Below are 20670 nucleotides of genomic sequence, written 5' to 3'. Positions count from 1 at the left end.
GGGAATGGGTTAGTATTTTTCTGAGTAGATATAGTAGAATGACAAATGTACAGGCATACCTCGGAGGTACTGCAGATTTGATTCCAGACCACCACAATAAAGTGAATATCATAATAAAGTGAGTCATGTGAATGTTCTGGTATCCTAGTGCATATAAATGTTTACACTATACTGTAGTCTACTGCGTGTGCAACAGCATTATGTCTTTGAAATGTGCATACCTTAAGTTAAAAATATTTTATTGCTAAAAATACTAACAATCATCTGAGCCTTCAGTGAGTCATAATCCTTTTGCTGGTGGAGGGTCTTGCCTCAATGTTGATGACTACTGACTCATTAAGGTAGTGGTTGCTGAAGGTTGGGGTAACTGTGGCATTTCTTAAAATATGACAATAAAGTTTGCAGCATCAATTGACATTTCCCTTCATGAAAGATTTCTCTATAGCACATGATGTTGCTTGATACCATTTTGCCTATGGGAGAACTTCTTTCAAAATTGGAGTCAATTCTCTCCAACCCTGCTGCTGCTTTATCAACTAAGTTTATGTAATATTCTAAATCCTTTGTTGTCATTCAAACAATGTTCACAGCATCTTCACCAAGAATAGATTCCATTACAAGAAACTATCCATTTTTCTTGGCTCATCCATAAGAAGAAACTCCTCATCCAGTCAAGTGTTATCATGAGATTGCAGTAATTCAGTCACATCTAGCTCCAACTTTAATCCTAGCTCCCTTCTTACTTCTATCACATCTGCAGTTATTTCCTCCACTAAAGTCTTGAATCCTTCTAAGTCATCCATAAAGGATGGAATCCTCTTCCAAACTTCCAAACAAATGTTCTTAATGGCATCTAGAATGGTGAATCCTTTCCAGAAGGATTCTTGAAAATAATTTTCAATTTATTTTGCTTAGATTGATGAGAGGAATCACTATGTATGGCAGCTTTGCCTTAATGTATTTCCGAAACTATAAGATTTCAAAGTTGAAGAACTCCTTGATTCATGGCCTGCAGAGTGGATGTTGTCTTAGCAGGCATAAAAACTTAAATCTCCTTGTAAATCTTAATTATAGCTCTTGAGTAACTAACTGCGTTGTCAATGAGCAGTAACATTTGGAAAGGAATCCTTTTTTCTGAGCAGTGGTTCTCAACAGTGGGCTTAAAATATTCAGTAAACCATGCTGTAGATAGATATGCTCTCATTCAGGCTTTGTCATTCCACTTATAGAGTACAGGCAAAGCAGATTTGGCATAATTCTTGAAGGCCCTAGGATTTTTGGAAGGGTAAATATGAGCACTGGCTTCAACTTAAAGTCACCAGCTGCATTAGCCCATTAGCCCCTAATAAGAGGGTCAGCCTGTCCTTTAAAGCTTTGATGCCAGGCATTGACTTCTCTAACTACTAAAGCCTTAGAGGGCATCTTCTTCCAATAAAAGGCCTTTTTGTCCACAGTGAAAGTCTGGTTGTTTAGTGTAGCCACCTTCATCAATTATCTCAGCTGGATCTTCTGGAAAACTTGCTGCTTCACCTTGCACTTCTATGTTATCGAGATGGGTTTTTCTCTCTAACTTGGCTGTGGTGCTTTTACTTCTCATTGCTAATTCCAAATCATTTCTTCTCCTCTCTCCTTCAGAATATCCAAACCTCATGAACCAACCTCTGCTAGCTTCTGCTAGCTTCCAGCTTTTCTTCTGCAGCTTCCTCACCTCTTCCAGCCTTCATAGAATTGAAAACAGTTAGGGTCTTGCTCTGGGTTTGGCTTTGGCTTAAAGGAATGTCATGGCTGGTTTGATCTTCTATCCAGATCACTAAAACTTTCTCCATGTCAGCAATAAGGATGTTTTATTTTCCTATCATTCATGTGTTTACTGAAGTGGCCCTTTTTAATTTCCTTCAAATTTTTTTCCTTCAAAAATGTTTCCTCTGCATTCATGACTTGGCTAACTGGTGCAAAAGGCCAAGCTTTCAGCCTGTCTCTGCTTTCAACACACCTTCCTCACTAAGTTTAATCATTTCTAGCTTTTGGCTTAAAGTGAGAGATGTATAACTCTTTCACTTGAACACTTAGAGGCCATTGTAGGATTATCAATTGGCCTAATTGCAATATTGTTGTGTCTCAGGAACAAGGAGACCCAAGGAGAGGGAGAGAGACTGGGGAATGGCCAGTCAGGGGCAGTCAGAACACACACAACATTCATCAATTAAGTTTGCCATCTTATATGGGTACTGTTCACAGCACCCCAAAACAATTACAATAGTAATATCAAAGATCAATGATCACAGATCCCCATGACAGAGACATTAATAATGAAAAAGCCTGAAATAATGTGAGAGTTACAAACCACAGAGACACAAAGTGAACACATGCTGTTGGAAAAATGGTGCTGATAGACATGCTCAACTTATGGTTGCCACAAACCTTCAATTTGTAAAAAATGCCATATATGTGAAGCAGAAGAAAGTGAAATGCAATAAAACGAGGTATACCAGTAGCACAAAGATGAGGGTGCTCATTTTACTATAGTTTGCCTGTTTACCCATGAAGTATAATGTGTAAGGGGTAGTGAGACAGGACATTATGACTGGATGAAAACTGAAGAATCAGGTGATTGATGATGTCTACGGCACTGCTGGATTGTGTTTACAAGCACCACATGCATATTTGCCTGAAATGTGCAATTCCCAGTGTGCTAGCTGTATTATATTTCCACTCCTCTAACTTCTTCTCAAGAAAGCATTTCTAAATGCAACTGAATGAGAATTATACTATTGTGGACTAATGTGGAATACATTTTGTTTTATTTTAAAATGACCATCATTTGTAACCAACTGAAATAGTGAGAAATTACTAGTATATGTCCTAACTAATCAAACCTCACAGTTGCTGCCACTCAAGTTGAGAATTGCTATTTCAGTGGGGGAAAGGGAGTAGGCATAGAAGTCTGAGCATGAAAGATTTGGAAGGCTAGGAAAAAAGCTTTTTATATTCTGATAGCAAGAACTCCACTTCTCAAGTGGAAGTTGTTTCCTCTCTCACCACAACGGGCACCTCGGAGTCAGAACTTGGCTGTTGTGCTCTTACTTCTCATTGCCAATTCCAAATCATTCCTTCTGCTCTCTCCTTTAGAAACCCCCAAAACTTTTAAAATTTAAATTTCTTAAATACTGAAAATTTGTACTCTGACACAAAACTGAAGAGAATAGTACACAGAATCCTTATAGACCCATCATCCAGATTTAACATTATCAAGATTTTTCCACACTTGCTTTATCTTTTTTATTACTGAAATATTTTAAAGTAAATAAATCCTAGACATCATGTCGTTTCATCCCTATACATGGCAGTGTACATCCTTAACTATAATGTCATTTTTTCTTTTCTTTTTTTTTTTTGGAGACAGAGTGTCACTTTGTCACCCAGGCTGGACTGCAGTGGCTCAAACATGGCTCACTGAAGCCTCGACCACCCTGGGCTCAGGGGGTCCTCCTACCTCAGCTTCCTGAGTAGCTGGGACTACATTTGCAAGTCACCACACCGGGCTATTTTTTCTATTTTTTTTTTTTTTTTTTTTTTTTTTAGAGACGGGATTTCGTCATGTTGCCCAGGTTGGTCTCACGCTCCTGGGTTCAAGCAATCCTCTTGCCTCGGCCTCCCAAAGTGCTGGAATTACAGGCGTGAGCCACCATGTTTGACTGTAAAATCTTTTTTTTTTTTTTTTTTTGAGACAGAGTGTCGCTCTGTCACCAGGCTGGAATGCAGTAACGCAATCTCGGCTCACTGCAACCTCCGCCTCCCAGGTTCAAGTGATTCTCCTGCCTCAGCCTCCCGAGTAGCTGGGATTACAGGTGCCAGCCACCACAACTGGCTAATTTTTTTGTATTTTCAGTAGAGGAGGAGTTTCACCATGTTGGCCAGGCTGGTCTCGAACTCCTGACCTCAGGTGATCCACCTGCCTTGGCCTCTCAAAGTGCTGGGATTACAGGTGTGAGCCACCAGCCTAAGTCTTTTTTTTCTATAACCACAACACCATGATTACAACTAATAAAATTATTATGGATTTCTTGATATCATTTAGTCCACATTCAGTAGTCTCAAAAATGTCTATCTACAGATAACTTAATCAGAATCCAAACAATTCTACACATTCCAGTTGGTTGTTATGTCTCTTAAATTTCTTTTAATCTAGGACAGCAATCCCCCACTCCCTTTCCGAAATGCCTTTTGTGTGAAACCAGGTCAATTGTCCTATTGAATGTCTCATATTCTAGATTTGTCTGCTTTCTTGTGATGTTATTTTACTTATCCCAATAGCCTACATATTTTCTGTAAATGGGAAGTTAGTTCTTAGGGCTTAATTATCTTAAGGTTCAACATTTTTGGCAAGAATACTTCCTAGGAGGTGCTGCTCTGCATACTGCATTATACCAGGAGGCACACAATACTTAGCTGTCCTGTTTTACTCTACTGATGCTAAGATTGATCAATGTTTTCAAGTGGTGACAGTCTAATTCCCCCACTGCAAAATTCCCCATTAACCTTTCTCCTAATGGTTTCATCTAATGATGATCAGTTCCTAAGTTATTTCAGTCAAGGTTACACAATTATTTTTAAAATGCCTTTTTACTTTTATCTGGTATTATTCTGTGAAAAGCAACTTTCATTACTTAGAAGTCACTTTGTTTTCCTGAAATACAGAGAACAGGCAAAGTAGAATAAATGTTCAATTAATTCTCTTTAATTGTAATTAATCTTTTTGGGGGGTGTATCATGATATTCAGTGTTTCACTCAATTGTGGTTATAGATTTTGGTGCTCAAATCAATCATCTTTGGCCACTGAGAGCCCCTCCAATTTAGCTCTCTTGTCTATTTGACAGAACTCCATTAGTTTCTGATAGTTAATTTGCTTTCTGACACACCTAGATTTTTCAGGTTTATCTTGTACTTTTCCTACACCAGTTCTGAAATCAGCGTCTCCTCCAGGGAGCCTTTCTTCAATTTAGTGGAAAACAGTTTTGGGAGGCCAGAAACAGGCCCTAGGGATGCTCACTGCATTGGATTTTTATTGCTTCTAGGCATCTCAGTTGACAGAGCTAGGGAATATGTATTTTTTTTTTTAACAGAAAAACTGTCAGGGATTTAGACTGGTATTTTAAATTCAAATTAAACATTAAATAATTTTTTACTTAACTTTTTAAATATCTGCACTTAAGTCTTGAAAATTTTCTCCCTAGCAACAATAACATAATCATTTTTTGCTTTCGCTTCAATATATATAAAAATGTTCATATAATTGCCAATATTACAACTAACAAGCTAATGAATGAAATTTAAGATTTCTTTGCAGTTCAATTTGTCCTTGGAATATACTCCATTAAGGATATTCATTGAAAATACTGTTTTCTAAAGCCTTTTGGATAATTCTTTTCTTTGTACGGTTATACCAATTTGAAATTCATGCCATGTCATCCTCATATCTCTTCCTTACTGAAGATTTTAGCTTTCTGATTACCTCTTCACCCACTAAGACCTAATTTAAGGTCACCCAGTAACAGTCAGGATTTGAATCTAGGCAGTCTTATGCCAATGCACCCTTTTGCTTACTACACTAATACTTCAGCTGGTTTGCTGATCATAGATCTGAGTTTCCAAAGGGCTCAGTCAAAGAGTTTGCATGGGAATGGTGGTGGGGGAGGGGAAGGATTGAGTAAGATTATGAAGGCTCAGACTTCTGGAAAGGACAAATGTAAATGTGGATGTGAGCATAATGGGATTAATCTGGCCAGAGAATCTCTTGAATCTATTTGGAGCTGCTTATTCTGTAGCCCTGAATGGTACAGTTGTTGGGAAAGGCAGTTTTCTTGATCAGGAACAGGAGGTACTGTGAAGCTTTCCAAGCTACTGTACTCTCATGTTTTCCTCTTCTCTTGGACAGTTTTTACACATTCTACAGATACCTTAAATCCATCTCCAGGAAAAGCTTCCTCTAATCACTCCTACATTAGGTTGGAGGACCCTGCTATGCACTTCCATGTCCTCCTATTGTTCAGCATTTTTCTCATCCAGAAAGATGCAAAGTCAGTGAAGATAAGGTCTCTATCTTGCTCACATTGTATCCCACCACTTAGCATAGTGTCTTGGCTAATAGACTCTCAATAAATATTTGTTAAATTAATGCAATATATTCAGTGAATGAGTTAGTAATTAGGATTAGAAAGATCAGAAATGAAAGATCAGAATAGCTGATCTACCTCCTCTACCTTTTGTTGGTATGTCAGCATAAAAATAAAAATGAATACCAAAAGCCTAAAAGCTTGAATATATAAGAAAACAGACTCTCTAAAATCTAAGATTTATACAGACATGTGAAAATCCATGAAAGAAGCTAACACATCCAAATCTTTAGGAGAGAAATACTAATCATTGAGAGGCATTCTTTAGGGAAGAAAAAGATATTGTCATTAGGCATATGTTGTTGAACATTTGTGAAAGCAGCAGCTTCCAGCTGAACGTTCTGACCCAGATCTGTCAGGCCATATTTGGCTTTATCTAAAATATGCCGTGCCTACCCAGTTCTTGGAGAGGGGAAAATGTGCAGGCTTTTGAATCGCCTAAACAGAAATATAGCTTATTGGGAAATTAAACAGATATATGGAAGATTCTTTTATTTTTGTTTTCAATTTTACTATCTTTTGAATAGGTAATATATTCACATAGTTCAAAAGTCAAATGATATAAAATGGTATACATTAAGAAGTTTCTTTCCCATTCCTATCCCTGACCACCTCATTCCCTTTATGCTTCCACACCACTAATAACAACTTTTTTTCCAACATTTATTTATGCAGCTGGAAATGTTTGCATGCTAATACCCCTCCTCCTCTCCCCCTTACACAGAATATAGTATTATATGGATATTGCTCTATAGCTTGTGTTTTTTTCTGCATATATCCTGGAGATAGTTCTATATCAATACATTAACATCTTCCTTTTCCTTTTGTTTTACAGTTGCACTGTGTTCCACAGTGTGAAGGATACATAGTTCATATAACCTGTTCCCTATTGATGGTATGTAAGCTATTTCCAATCTTTTGCTGTAACAATGATGTAATGAATAACCTTAAACATGAAAACGAAGATTATTTTAGACTAGTACAAATAAGAGTGGATTACAGCATTAAGTGGGAACTGTCTGGCAAGTAGCTAAGGTAGGAGTCCCTCTGTGGGACTGGGGATTAAGGGTGTTGTGAGAGCACCGTAGTCAGTTGAATGTGTAATGAATGACCAGACAGATCTGTGCAAGAACAAGTTTTTTTCTTCAATTCATTTTTCCCAAGTGCAATAAACAGGAGGTTTTAGAGAGAACAGCATCAAGTAGGGAGACTCATCTGTAGAGCTCTAGGTGTCCCCTAAGTTTAATGTTTTTAATGTTTAGAAAGTAACATCCAATTTACACAATAATTAGAAAAGCTTATTCTCAGCCACTTCCCCAAATTCCAGTAACTTTTTTAAGAGGCCAAGACTTGTGATTAAGGATTTAAAAAGGCTCCCTTGTCTGATAAGGCTCTGGCAGTCTAAACAGATGTAGCACAGAAGGCACTATTGATGGACCATCCAACATCCATCCTCCTTCATTCCTGCTGGCAGAGCCCTGCCTTTGCCAGGTAGTCCCTTCCACTATGTGGCACAGACTGGCCTCATTCCCATCTCAGGGTGGATCCTGATTGGTCTAAATCAATCATGCTGGCAACATGCCCTATGAAGATGCTTGGCTGAGGTATTTGCATATGACCCAATTTTGGCCAATGACACTGGCAGACAGGCTGTCTGGAGGGGGAGGGTAGGCTTTTAGGGGAGCAGTTAAGAGTCATCGTCCTCTTTTCTTTGTGGGCAAAGAGGTGGTATCTCAAGTCTGCCCAGCTCTGTTGGTCTCATCATAGTAGAAAGCAGAATATCCCTGACCTGACTCAGCCACAGCTACCTCATCGGTATCTGGGGAAAGGAGGGCTGAGTAGAACAGCAGGCACCTGGGCAGGTACTCCTTCAAACAACTTTCTTTAAATAATTGTTTAATATATGGAGTCAGGTTGACAAAAGTTTTCTATTAATATTTTGTTTACTAGAAACAAACTAACTTGAATTCATTTTCTCTAACTGAAGCAGAGTTAGTATTCTTAAAATACCAGTCAGTTCACTTCTCCTGTAGCTCTCCTCTTTTCAAGCTCTCTTTCATAATTTTTTGGAACCAGACAAGTTCCTTACAGCACACTGAAGAGCTCACAGTTTAGGTAACAAAAAGTCACAGCTATCAGCTACACGGCACTACTCATACATTATTTGCTTTTAGGATCTCTGTTCTGCTTTCATTTGAGAGCTACTGCTTGTAGATGTTACAGAAAAATTCAGCAGGGATATAGGTCTGCTTAAATTTCAAAGGCAGTAGTTTGGAGGAGGCTGATTTACATTTTGTCACTTTGTTCCAGTGATAAGCATCACTTAATAGAGCAACATACCATAATAGATAAACTGGTTGCTTATCCCCTGATGTGGCTCTGGGTCACAGATTAAATATGAGGACTGACAGAGTGGAATATAAAGTACCACGGAGCACAGAGGAAGACAATGCCTTTTTAAGGCTCCTAAGAAGGAGTTTGCTCCTTCTGGAGCATGGGTTTTAGAGCCAGAAAACAGGCCCAGCTACTTCCTTGATAGTACCCAGAACAAAAATTAAAATATGGGGCCGCTTGTTAAAAAATTAATAAGAATTTCGCGACAGCAACAGTGAGCATTAAACCAGGTGTGGGGGCCTGTGTAGGCAGCATACCCAGGGCCTTAGGTTCAAAACTCACTCTTGCCTCTCCAAACCTTCCTGGCTTGGGACAAGTCACCCTGAGTCTCCCTTTTTTTCACCTGTAAAATTGTGATAACTGAACCTCCCTTGAAGAGTTGTTATGAGGGCGGAATGAAAAGCACCTGACACGTGATAGGTGCACATTCCTCTTGGCCTATGTTGTGGGCTTTTCTGCGGTTGTTCTTCAGAGCCATCTATCTTTAACTTTCTACTCTCACTTCCCACTTTCAAAATTTTTCAAATGGGTATTAGGGTGAATCTTATTAAATGGCCCGTATCTGACGACTTAGGATCTACAAAACGGCAAATAAGAATCAAACGTATGTGTTCCTTGGCACAGCTTGGAACACTACGGTCCTCAGACCAGGGCAACTGGGCTCTTTCCCCTGCGCCCGAGTTTTGGGGGACACGCGCCCCTACCCCCTGCCCTACTCCCCCGACGCGATCTTCCCGACGCACTCTTCCCCCACGTAACGTGGAGTCCCTGGAGCTCACTCCCCTTCTAGACCACACTCCAGTACCCGGAATTCCGGGATTCATACCCACACGGCCCTCAGCCTGTTCCAGAACCGTTCGGCCTCTGCCCATGGGACTTCTCCCAGCAGGCTGGGCGCAAAACTTAGGCCCCAAGGACGACCACGAGGCCGCAGTTTGGGGTGGATGAGCCGAGCAAGGACTTGCAAGTTACGTGAGGTAGGAGGAGCGGTAGAGCGGCATGAGGGTCGGCACGCATGCGCACCAGGCCCCTCGCAGAGCAGCGCGGATCTGGATGGGAAAACGCGGGCTGGGTCCGTGGCTTCCGTTTGTACGTTGGCCCCTCCTCTCGCGCCCCTCCCTCTCTCTCATATAACGGGCCAGCCTGGCTTTCAAGGTCCCCTATATTATGGCCCCAACCTACTGTTTACAGTTTTATCTGCACACATGCGTCTCCTCTCCTCTTCCCAGCTGCTATGATTCCCCCAAGTATTCTGGGCATTTAAAAATACCTCTATGCTTTCTACACGATGCTGTCTCAACCCTTTCTCCCTTTTCTCCACCTGAGGAAATTAATCATCCCTAGGAGTCCTCCCCACCAACCCAACCCTTACCACCAGGCAGGGCTAGATACTACCTATGTCTTTCCCCTGTGATCACAGTATATGTAATTATTATTATTATTATTGCCCTTAGACTGTATGAGGGCTCTTCCAGGGCAGTAAACATGCTTCTTTATGCTTCTTCTTAGTGCCTACCCCAGCACCTGGCACTCAGTCGCCAAAAATTATCTTTCAATGTGCTGTACTCATCAAAATCCCAGCTCCTCCAGTGACCAACTGGCCTTAAGCAAAATTCCCGAAACCAGTCTCCTCTTCCTTAAAATAGAAATGAGCACACTTTCCTTCTTGAATAGTCCTAAGGATTAAATAAAGTAATTCATCCAAATTGCTTCAGCACAATGATAAATAGTATGGGCTCAATAAAGGATATCCATGATTAACTTAGCTCCTATATTATGATTCTTGGTAACCTGTAGGAGGAAGTAAATAGTCCTTTGAAGCTGGCAGTGTGGTTTCTATTTTGACAAGAAAAGTTTGTATTTAATAGCATAATCTTAATAGAAGTGTGAAAAAATGGGTGTAAAAAATTACCTGAGGTAAGGTAACACTTGCTTGGAAATAGTTTTATTAAAAAGGCACCAAGTCATATTTTTTAAGTAAATTCATTATGTAACTTGGTAGCCTTCACCAAAATGGGTGAGAAAAATACTACATTACAATCTATTTTGAGAGGTATTCATAATAATGTTTATATGTCAATACCTAATTACAGGAAGAAAATATACCTTTGAGAACTTTTTAAAGAACTTTACATGGAGATATATATATATATATATAAAACTATGCTTTTATAAGTATTCTTACAAAATGTAGGTATTACTACAAAAATGCTGCAAGCATACATATACACATTCAGCTTAGATTTTTTTTAAAAAAGGAAAAACTTAATTACAAAAAATGCTAATAGAAACAGAAAACAATTTCTGAGTTACTCTATAGATCATGTCTGCTATGATTTATTACCCCAAATTGTCTAATTGTCTATTAGCATATTTTGCAATATTAAATTAAGCTACTTGTATTTGCATTATTGCACATCTAAATCCTCTTTTTGAGAAAACAAAAAAAGGAATATTATCTAAGCTTGCAGAAAAAATAAAAATGGTTTTCTATAACTTATTTGAATCATATTGCTAATATAGAATAAAATTGACCCACTTCGTTAAAGAACTTGATCTCAATCATTTTCCAAGCTAGTGCAAAATAAAATAAAGTCAGACAATTTTTTTTCCCGCAAAGTATTCATGCTATTATGCTGATAACTGTTTGCTTACAGTCTCAACTATGGGAGACTATAAGCCTAACTATCTACAATGGGTAATCGTGCTAATTATTTTTCACAATGGCACATCTCACTGCATTTAGATTGACTTAAATCATAGAAGTTGCCAATTTAAAATCCTAAAATATATGAAGATAGCTGAGGTTGAGAATTAAGAAGTTATGGGTAGGAGAAGATACTACTAGTAAATTTAAGATTTCTAAGGCACAGAAGGAAATCTGGCAAATCTTGTGTATTCTAGGTGGTAGAAATGAAAATTAATAATGGCTTTACAATAATCACAACAATATCATAGTAAAGTAGCTTTTCTTTGAGTTGCCTTTTGTGCTTAAAAGTATAATAAATGGGATATCATCTTTACTCTTGCCATAATGCTAAGACACAAATATTTGAATTCTGAATTGCAGGCCAGAGGAAGCAGAAACTTGCTTATGGAAAGAGATGGCGGAGTTTGCCATTGAGTTCTCTCTCCTTGCTTAAAAGATCCAGGCTGTGCTTTTTGAAGGCTTCAGACTGCAGCCTGAGTTCATCGTAGGCCTTCTGGATCCCATCTACTTTGCACTGAAGCTCCCTGACTCTCAAGTTGCTGTCCACAGCCACTGCCTCTTGATTAAACCGCTCCAGCGCATGCTTCCTGCCCTCATTTGCTATCTCCAACTTTTCCTCAAGCTGGCGGATCTCTGCCTGTTTGTTCTGAAGCACTTTGCCCCTTTCCATTGACAGCTGCAGCAACTCCTCTTTCTCTCTAGTGACGGTCTGCAGCCTGGCCTGCAGCTCCTGGCTCAGGCTGCTGTGTGTCTCCTCTGCCTTAGCCATCTGCTCCACAGCCTGCTGCTGCTGCTGCTTGAGAGTCTGCAGCTGGCTGCGCAGCTGTCCTGTCTCCTTGGTGTGGGTGCAGGCCTGCTGGCTCTGTAGCTCCAGCAGCTCCTTCTCGCGCGCCTGTGCCTGGCAAGCATCCTGAGCACACCTCTCCTTCAGAGTCTCTAGCTCCCCAGTGAGGGCCTCACACCGGACTGTGAGCTGTAATACTTTTGCCTCCTCATCCTTCAGAGCCTGGCTGAAGAGGCTGCTATTCTCCAGCTTCAGTTTCTCATTCTCCTCCCTCAGTTTGATGTTCTCACTCTTGTATTCATCCTTGAAGCGGATCATCAACTCGTGGTTGGCTGCTAGGGTCATAAAGCGTTCCTCTAGCTTCCGAGTGTACTCATCCTGGGCCTTGAGCTTCTCAGCCTCCTGCATCATCTTCTCTTCCAGCTCTGCATTGAGCAGCTCTAGGATCTGGCAGCGCTCCAGGGCCTCATCTGACCTCCGCTTCAGGATGCAGATGAGCTGGGACTGATCTTCAATGCGGGAGCGAAGCATAGCCTTCTCGCTCCTCTCCTCCTCTGACAGTCCCCGCAGGTTTGCCAAGGCTTCCCTCAGATCGTCCAGTTCCTTAAACTCCATCTCCTCTTCCTGGTTGTTCAGTTTTTCATTTTGCTTCTCTAAGCGTTCTTCAGGGGGCGAGGTGTCCATCCTGGGAGCCTGCTCTTTCTGGGGCATAGGTGCTCTCATCCACTAGGGGCTGACTACAGTATTTTCCCCTCAGATTTCAAAAGCGGCAGGGCGTTGCTAGGGACTCTTGGCACTCCCCAGCAGTTGGTTTTTCCAGTAAGGAGTCCTGTGATTGGTGGACAGGTCTTCAGAATGTTATGAAGTAACAACAGGGGAATCTGGGGGAGTCCAGAGCCAATCTGGTAGGGTTACTTTTGCCTTTCTAACCAATCACAGCTCTCAGTTGTCAACTGTCTCAGTGTCTGGCCGGTACAGCAGAGAGATGCCAACCCCACTCAATCTCCAGCTGGCATCAGGGGAGAAAGCTTGACTCCACCTAATTTCTGGTAGTAGTAAACAAATGAAGCAGTCAATGATATATTTCTCCTCCCTCTCCCCTCTTCAGTTATCATGTAAATAAATTACTTTTTGTGGAAACATGGTTGGCTCCTCAAAAATTATGAATTTTTGAGGTCTATGAATACAAAGTAGTAGTGGTATTCTGAGAGCCAGGACCCTAAAGGCTGCATATCTGCACTCGTGATGTTTGGCACAGCTCCCTTTTGGTATTTAGGTATTAAAATAGCAAACCCCAGTGAAATTTCTTTTGTTGTCCTTAGCATTGTCCCTACCTGGGCATAAATACTCTTTATTAGATATTTAACACCCCCTGTTTTTACCCATTATTGAAGTAAGGTTACAGAAGGAAGTTTAGTGAACCATATAAACATTAAAACAGAAAAAATAAGATCCAAATGAAGTTTGCCATTATATACCAAAGTCAACTCCTGATAGATTAAATGTAAACAGAAACTAGAAGAAAATGAAGGTAAACATCAAATCTCTGGGGCTAGGAAGGATTTTTTTTTTTTTTTAATGTTAAACATTATGTAAGATCAGAAAGGGAAAGCTTACTCAAAAAGTTATGTATGATTTTTAAAATTATGTGACTTCTGAGGTCTCTCCAGCCCTTTCTTCTACTGGATTTTCCTGACATTTTACTCCTCAGACAAACCCAACTACTGAAGCCAAACCCAAATCCACTAACCAGATCTCCGGCCCTATCTTTTGGTGTTCCTCTGCTTGGAATGCCTTTCCTACTTTGTCCCTTGTCACTCTAGTAAAGCTTTTTATTCTTAGTTAAGAATCGTCTCTGAAGCCTTTTCCTGGCCCCGACATGTCCAATTGGCCACTCACGTCTTTTAGTGCATCCACTATAGCCTATTTGTACTTCTGGTGGAGGATGTGAAAATTTTATTGCAGTCACTGTTTATCTGCCAGCTTCCCTCTGTTATACTGTAAGATCCTGAAGGGCAGGGACTGTGTCTATTTCATCCTTGATGATTAGACTAGTGCCTGGCACATGGGGGAGATTCACATAAGTGTGTATTAAGTGGAAGGTAAAAATCAAATTGAGAAAAATATCCATAATATGACAGACACTACATCACTACATTTTTTTTTTTTTTTTTTTTTTTTGAGATGGAGTCTCCCTCCATCGCCCAGTCTGGAGTGCAGTGGTGGGATCTCGATTCACTGCAACCTCCGCCTCCTGGGCTCAAACAATTCTCCTGCCTCAGTCTCCCGAGTAGCTGGGATTACAGGTACATACCATCACACCCGGCTACTTTTTGTATTTTTAGTAGAGGTGGGGTTTCACTATGTTGGTCAGGCTGGTCTTGAACTCCTGACCTCAAATGATCCACCTGCCTCAGCCTCCCAAATTGCTGAGATTACAGGCATGAGCCACCACACCCAGCCCAGACACTACATTTTTTAAATAAAGATTTTATGCATATCAACAAAACATTAACATCTAAAAAGAAAAATAAACAATTCAATTCACAAAAATGGCCAAGAATTGAACCTCTACAGTGATCCAATAAATACAAGTTAAAATTAGACATAATTTCATGTATCAAATTAGTCAAAAACTTTTCTCTTAAGACTAGCCAAGGCCGGGCGCGGTGGCTCAAGCCTGTAATCCCAGCACTTTGGGAGGCCGAGACGGGCGGATCACGAGGTCAGGAGATCGAGACCATCCTGGCGAACACAGTGAAACCCCGTCTCTACTAAAAAACAAAAAAAAACTAGCCGGGCGAGGTGGCGGGCACCTGTAGTCCCAGCTACTCAGGAGGCTGAGGCAGGAGAATGGTGTAAACCCAGGAGGCGGAGCTTGCAGTGAGCTGAGATCCGGCCACTGCACTCCAGCCTGGGTGACAGAGCAAGACTCCGTCTCAAAAAAAAAAAAAAAAAAAAAAAAAAGACTAGCCAAGACTGGAAAGGCATATTGAAATAGACACTCTCGTAAACTGTTGGTGAAAGTCAGTTGACAGTAGGTATTGAGAAAGTAAGATATTTTTATGGCTTTTGAACTAGTAATTCTTCTGGGGAGACCTTTGCTTAGGAAATAATCTGAAATAAAACATTTTGCTCAAAACTTTTCATTGTTGTGTGGTTTGTAACAACTAAAAGTTGGAAACCCAAGTGTTCAAAAAAAGGGGAATGGTTACAAAAATTATGATACATTCATACAACAAATACTGTGCAGCCACTAAACATTATTACATTTATAGGTAATTTTTAATCACACGGAAAAGTCTTATGTTAGAAATATAACTGAAAAAGGCAAAATACAACACTTAAAATTCAGATGATTTCAATCCTGTGAAAATTAAGGGTAGGGAAAAGAGTTGACTATTCCTGTGGTCACAGTTTCTGGTGGTCAGACTTACTATCTCCCAAGTCATGATGATAAGGAAAAACCCTGGGTGTCAATATAGACATGGGATGAATTTTTAAATGCTTCAGATTTCACTGGGAACAAAACAAAAATGAAAGAAGAGTTTCAGGTTTTTCCCTCACTGTCAAAGATCAATGTCTCATGTTTCAAATCCTGAATTTCTTATCTATCTATGGAAACCAAGACTGAGGACTGGGGAAATTTCCTAAGCTGAAATTTTAACAACTACATAAACAATAGGATATTGAAGTTTTGTGAAGTGAGTTCCAAAGACTTTAAAAATGTGAATTAAACTGATTTGTAATTTTTCCACATTTCTCTTCTGTCTTTTTCCTTAAATTTAAAGCTTCATATGCTTAAATGGAGTTTATCTAGTCATTTTCAAGGCAAATGACTAGAGAGTTAGGATGGTCCTCTTAAATAAAAGGGTCTTACAAACACTGAAAATTTTATTTGTTGATTATATGGTTATCTGATATCGTAAAGTGAATTCACAAAATATATTTCCAAAGGGGAGGAAAAGAATTCAGAAAAATACTCAAAAAATATACATACCTTTTTTTTTCTTTAAATACCAGTCAGGGTCTCACTGTGTTGCCCAAGCTGGAGTGCAGTAGTGTGATCATAGCTCACTGCAGTCTTGAATTCTTGGGCTCAAGCAATCTTCCTGCCTCAGCCTCCCAAGCAGCTAGGACTACAGGTGTGTACTACCATGTCCAGCTAAATTTTCCACATTTAAAAAAGCTTATATTTCTTTTTTGCAAATATATTTTAATACCCGTTTCTATTAAATTTATATTTACATTATTTTAAATAACATACATCTATAGATTATTTATCAAGGCCAAGAATCTGATAAGATCCTAATCAATATTCATTCATTTATTCAATAAACATTTGCAAGGTTGTTTGCAATGCTAGGTGCTAAAAATATATTAATAAAATAGATACGGTCACTATCCTCAAATAACTTAGTTTAGTAATCACTTTGGTTCCTCTCTGTTGTGGTTGTCTTCTTTGCTCGATCATTTTTTTTCTAGCTACCCTCCTGAAAGTATCCTGTATATTCCCTTCCCAGAGATCCAAGGTGACCAGTGCTCTCCCTAGTAGTGACCAATGAGTCCTCTCCACTTATCTTCACATCTTTCCATGCCTCTCTCCCTTTTAAAGCTACCATTTACAGAGCTCTTCTAGGTAGTGGGCATTTATTTGTACATCTTTCACTTAATTCTAATGATATTCTTGAAGGGTAGCCATTATTATCCACATTTTATAGATTACAGGTAACAAAGAAACCAAAGTTCAGAGAGGTTAAGCAAATTATCTCATGTCACCCAGAGAATAAGTGATACAGCCACAATTCAAGTCCAGATCTTTTTGATACCAAAGCCCATGATCTTAGATCACACTTCATTTGTCCATTTGATCATTCATTCATCTCACATAGACTGAGAAACTATTATATCCAAGATTGAAGTCCCAACTCTCAGGATGATTACAGTTTAGTGATAGAGACAGATAAACAGATAACAACAATTCAGTGTGACCACTGCTAAAGTAATCATGGATAAATTAGACATCGCTCTTTTCAAAAATACAGTGGTAAACACTGGATGTTACTGAAGGAACAAAGAAGGGATACAAAACCAGTCTTGGATGGAAGGGGCATATTAGTCAAGATTGTTTTAATAGAAACCCAATTCAATTTAGCTAAGCAAGTGGAAATATATTGGCTCACAGAAAGTGCACTGAAGGAGCTCATAGAGTCAAAGCAGGAGTGGCAGGAACCAGGTAGGACCTCAAGAACCAAAACTGCAGATGCAAAGCCACCAGGACTCTTTATTTCTCCATCTATTTCTTATCTCTATTGTAGACAGGGTGGATGTGTGATTTTCTCCAGCCACAGTTTGCACCAAGGACAGGGTAGTTCCACTGAATTTATGTGGGGATGGGATCTGTAACAGTGGAAATTAAAGAAAGCAAAAATTTTGAGGCTAGTGGCAAGAGAGTGGTTGACTGGCTAGAGGAGTGATAGTGGGAGATGACTGATAGGGGTTTGAGGGATGGAGTCCACAATGACTTTTAAAAATAATGTTACAGAATAATGAACTGAAAGCTGAGAGCATAGAAGATTTTGGTCAGAGTGGCATGTTTACATTTAATGCTTCAATGGTAGAACTTCCCAGTTACAAGGAAGTTCATGGATTTGTGTGGCTGAAAAGGAATAGAGGTTAAGGACATTCAAATTGAGGAAGTCAAGGAACTAAGAAGCCAGGGTGTCTGATGAACATTCATATGCTGTAGAGTCAGGTGCCAGGGTCATCAATGAATGAGTTGAGAAGGATAGTAGAGGACAAGAATGAGTGGAAGGGATAATCATAACAGCAAACATTTACAGAATGCTATCTGTCAAAAGTGAGCACTATATTGATTCATTTATTTTCACCTATAGAGTAGGCACAATGTCCCCCCTTTCTTTTTTCTTTTTCTTTCTTTTTTTTTTTTTTACAGATGAGACACAAAGACGTTAGATAACTTGTCCAAGGTCACACAGCTACTAAGTGGTTTAACTGAGATTCAAATCCAGGCTACCTGTTTCTGGAGGTCACTTAACCATTACACTGTACTCCCTTCCTGATACACTGTACTCCTTTCTAAGGCTGGACAACACACAGCCTTAGAAACATTTACAGGAAGAGAGAGGAGCAATGATCTGAAATCTGATCCCACATCCTGATTGAGGTACTGGGTGTGAGAGAGTGAGTCTTCTTTTTGTAAGGTTGAAGGAGAACCAGTTCTTTTGGAAAAAGCCAGCCAAAGAAATAGAGGGAATAGTCTGTGATTGAATCAAGTATGTGGGGACATGTTTTTTAATAAAACAAACTAGTGAATAAGCCTGGGAGAGAGTGAAGATGAGAGTAGATGAGAGAGCAATCCCAAAGCAGAATGGGAATGAAAGTACAGTGGAAGGAGATATTTGGGGCTTTTTACTCCTATAGTCAGTATGGATGCCAGGGATCTGAAAAGATGTCTAAGCAAGTTCTCTGGAAAATACAGCTGAGGGGAAGGGTGGTAGGCATCTCTGAAAGAAGCTAGCCTAGGTTAACAGTAACCATGCTTTGGGTGGACTGCTAGACCATGTGAGAAGTCCATGGAGTTCCCAGGATCCTCACCACCTACTTAGAAGCTACAGTAGTCATGGTAAGTGGAAGAATTTAGGCCTCTCTGAAAAGAGTCAGCAGTGACCCTTACAAATTTTACTTCATTTTAAAAATAATGGTATTTTGAAATATTTTCACTTGAGGTAGAAACAAACTGCATGTATGCCTAGCTCTTGATTTCGCCAGTGTCTATATAACATCCCATTCTTCTAACAACGAACCATTTTCCTTTGGCCACAGGGTGGGCACATTACCCAGGCTAAGTGAATCATATTATACCATCCACAGTGAATGGTCCAATAGGTGGGCATATGACACAGACCTGGCCAGTTTCCACCATAGGTCTCTCAAGCTGAACCTAGGAAAAAGAAGTGCTTTAGCTGAGAGGTTGTGATGCTGAACCTGGCTGAGGTGCTATTTCTCACTCCCTGAAGGACAGAGATCACATCTGAGTTTCTGGTTCCAGCCTGCAGGTCCCCAAAATAACCTAGGTTCCTGCAGTACTTCTTTATTCTGTGACCTAACCCAGTATATTTCCAATAAATCCTCTTTTTTGGCTTATTTGCAGTTGGGCTTCTGGAAAAAAACAAAAAAAAGCCCTAAAATATGCAGTTCAAGAAAATGCCTCTAGCTTAAAAAAATGTACTTTGAAGTTTTAGCAGGGTCTTTGCCTAAAAGTTACACTGGCTCAAAAGCATGTCAACCCGAGTTCACTAAAGAATTCAAGTTGCCTACATTTTTTAAAAGAGAATATCTCTGTGTCTCCCAGGCTGGAGTGCAGTGGCACAATTAAAGCTCACTGCAGCCTCAAACTCCTAGGCTCAAGCAATTCTCCCACCTCAGCCTCCCAAGTAGCCAGGACTACAGGCACACACCACCAAGCCCGGCTAATTTTTTTAGTTTTTCTAGAGATGGAATCTTGCTATGCTGCCCAGGTTGGTCTTGAACTCCTCAATCAATGCTCTTGCCTCAGCCTCCCAAAATTTTGGATTTACAAGCATGAGCCACCACACCCAGCCATGCTTACATTTCATAAAGCATGAAGCTCACACTTGGCCTTCCTTTTGAACCAGGAGAGATTCACTTTATGACTTACACTTTCTTTTTCATGTGAAACATGTCCTTGGACTTCTTGAGTCAGTCAGAAGTGCTGTGGATAGATGCAAGGAAGGTGGGGGGTTCTATTGTCCACTTTGGTGTTTTGAAGATGAGGGATCGGGGGATAGGACAAGGCAGGCAGTCCTGGTCCTAGATGGAGAGATAATGGAGCCAATCTCATTAGTGCTCCAGAGCTGGCCAGATGCTGGTTTTACAGGTAACTGAAAGAAAGGCTGAGAAAGTCACTTGTACTATGATGTGGCAGAAGCCAGAACAGGGTTTGTGCTTCTGCCACTGTGCTCTAGGAAGCGTGACTCTAATTAGCTCATTTTGCCCTTCCTTAAGTTCAGAGCAGGAATGAGAAATAGAGCTGGACTAAGCACTCTAATAAAAAAACCTGGGTTGGGAGGCCGAGGTGGGCAATTCACAAGGTCAGGAATTCTCGAGACCAGCCTGGCCAATATGGTAAAACACCATCTCTACTAAAAATACAAAAATTGGCGGGGCATGGTGGTGGGCACCTGTAACCCCAGCTACTCAGGAGGCTGAGGCAGAAGAACTGCTTGAACCCAGAAAGCGGAGGTTGCAGTGAGCCGAGATCACGCTATTGCACTCCAGCCTGGGTGACTGAGCGAAACTCCATCTCAAAAAAAAAAAAGACCTGAGGAGACAATGGAAAGGGCATTGACCTAGGTTAGTTGCTCTTATTGGCAAGTGGGTAGAAGATTCTAGTATCTGTTTGGGAAAAGAGGCAAGTATTCTAGTTGTTTTCAATGACATTTATGAGATGCTTGTTGTTAGATCCCATGTTCACCTGTCACTCAGGCTTTCTTGAACCTACATTAAATCAGTGCTTGTTTTGAGAAAATTAAGCTGGTTGGGTCCTAAGGAAGAGTAATGTGCT

General features: G+C 40.2%; 1 protein-coding gene across 1 annotated transcript; it reads right to left on the bottom strand.

The window, feature by feature from the left end:
* Positions 1–11448: 11448 nt before the first annotated feature.
* On the bottom strand, positions 11449–13432 carry CCDC89 (coiled-coil domain containing 89). Its single transcript, XM_003910501.4, has one exon. The coding sequence runs from the start codon at positions 12783–12785 to the stop codon at positions 11661–11663; it is 1125 nt and encodes a 374-aa protein (XP_003910550.1). The 5' UTR covers positions 12786–13432; the 3' UTR covers positions 11449–11660.
* Between the last annotated feature and the right edge of the window lie 7238 nt (positions 13433–20670).

This window comes from Papio anubis, chromosome 12, assembly GCF_008728515.1.
Source record: "Papio anubis isolate 15944 chromosome 12, Panubis1.0, whole genome shotgun sequence".
Taxonomy (NCBI): Eukaryota; Metazoa; Chordata; class Mammalia; order Primates; family Cercopithecidae; genus Papio; species Papio anubis.
The sequence above is the reverse complement of the archived record's forward strand: the minus strand, read 5'-3'. Positions and strand labels throughout refer to the sequence as shown.

Coding starts and splice junctions, on each gene's coding strand:
- CCDC89 (XM_003910501.4), bottom strand. CDS start 12,785: ATGAGAGCACCTATGCCCCAGAAAGAGCAGGCTCCCAGGATGGACACC.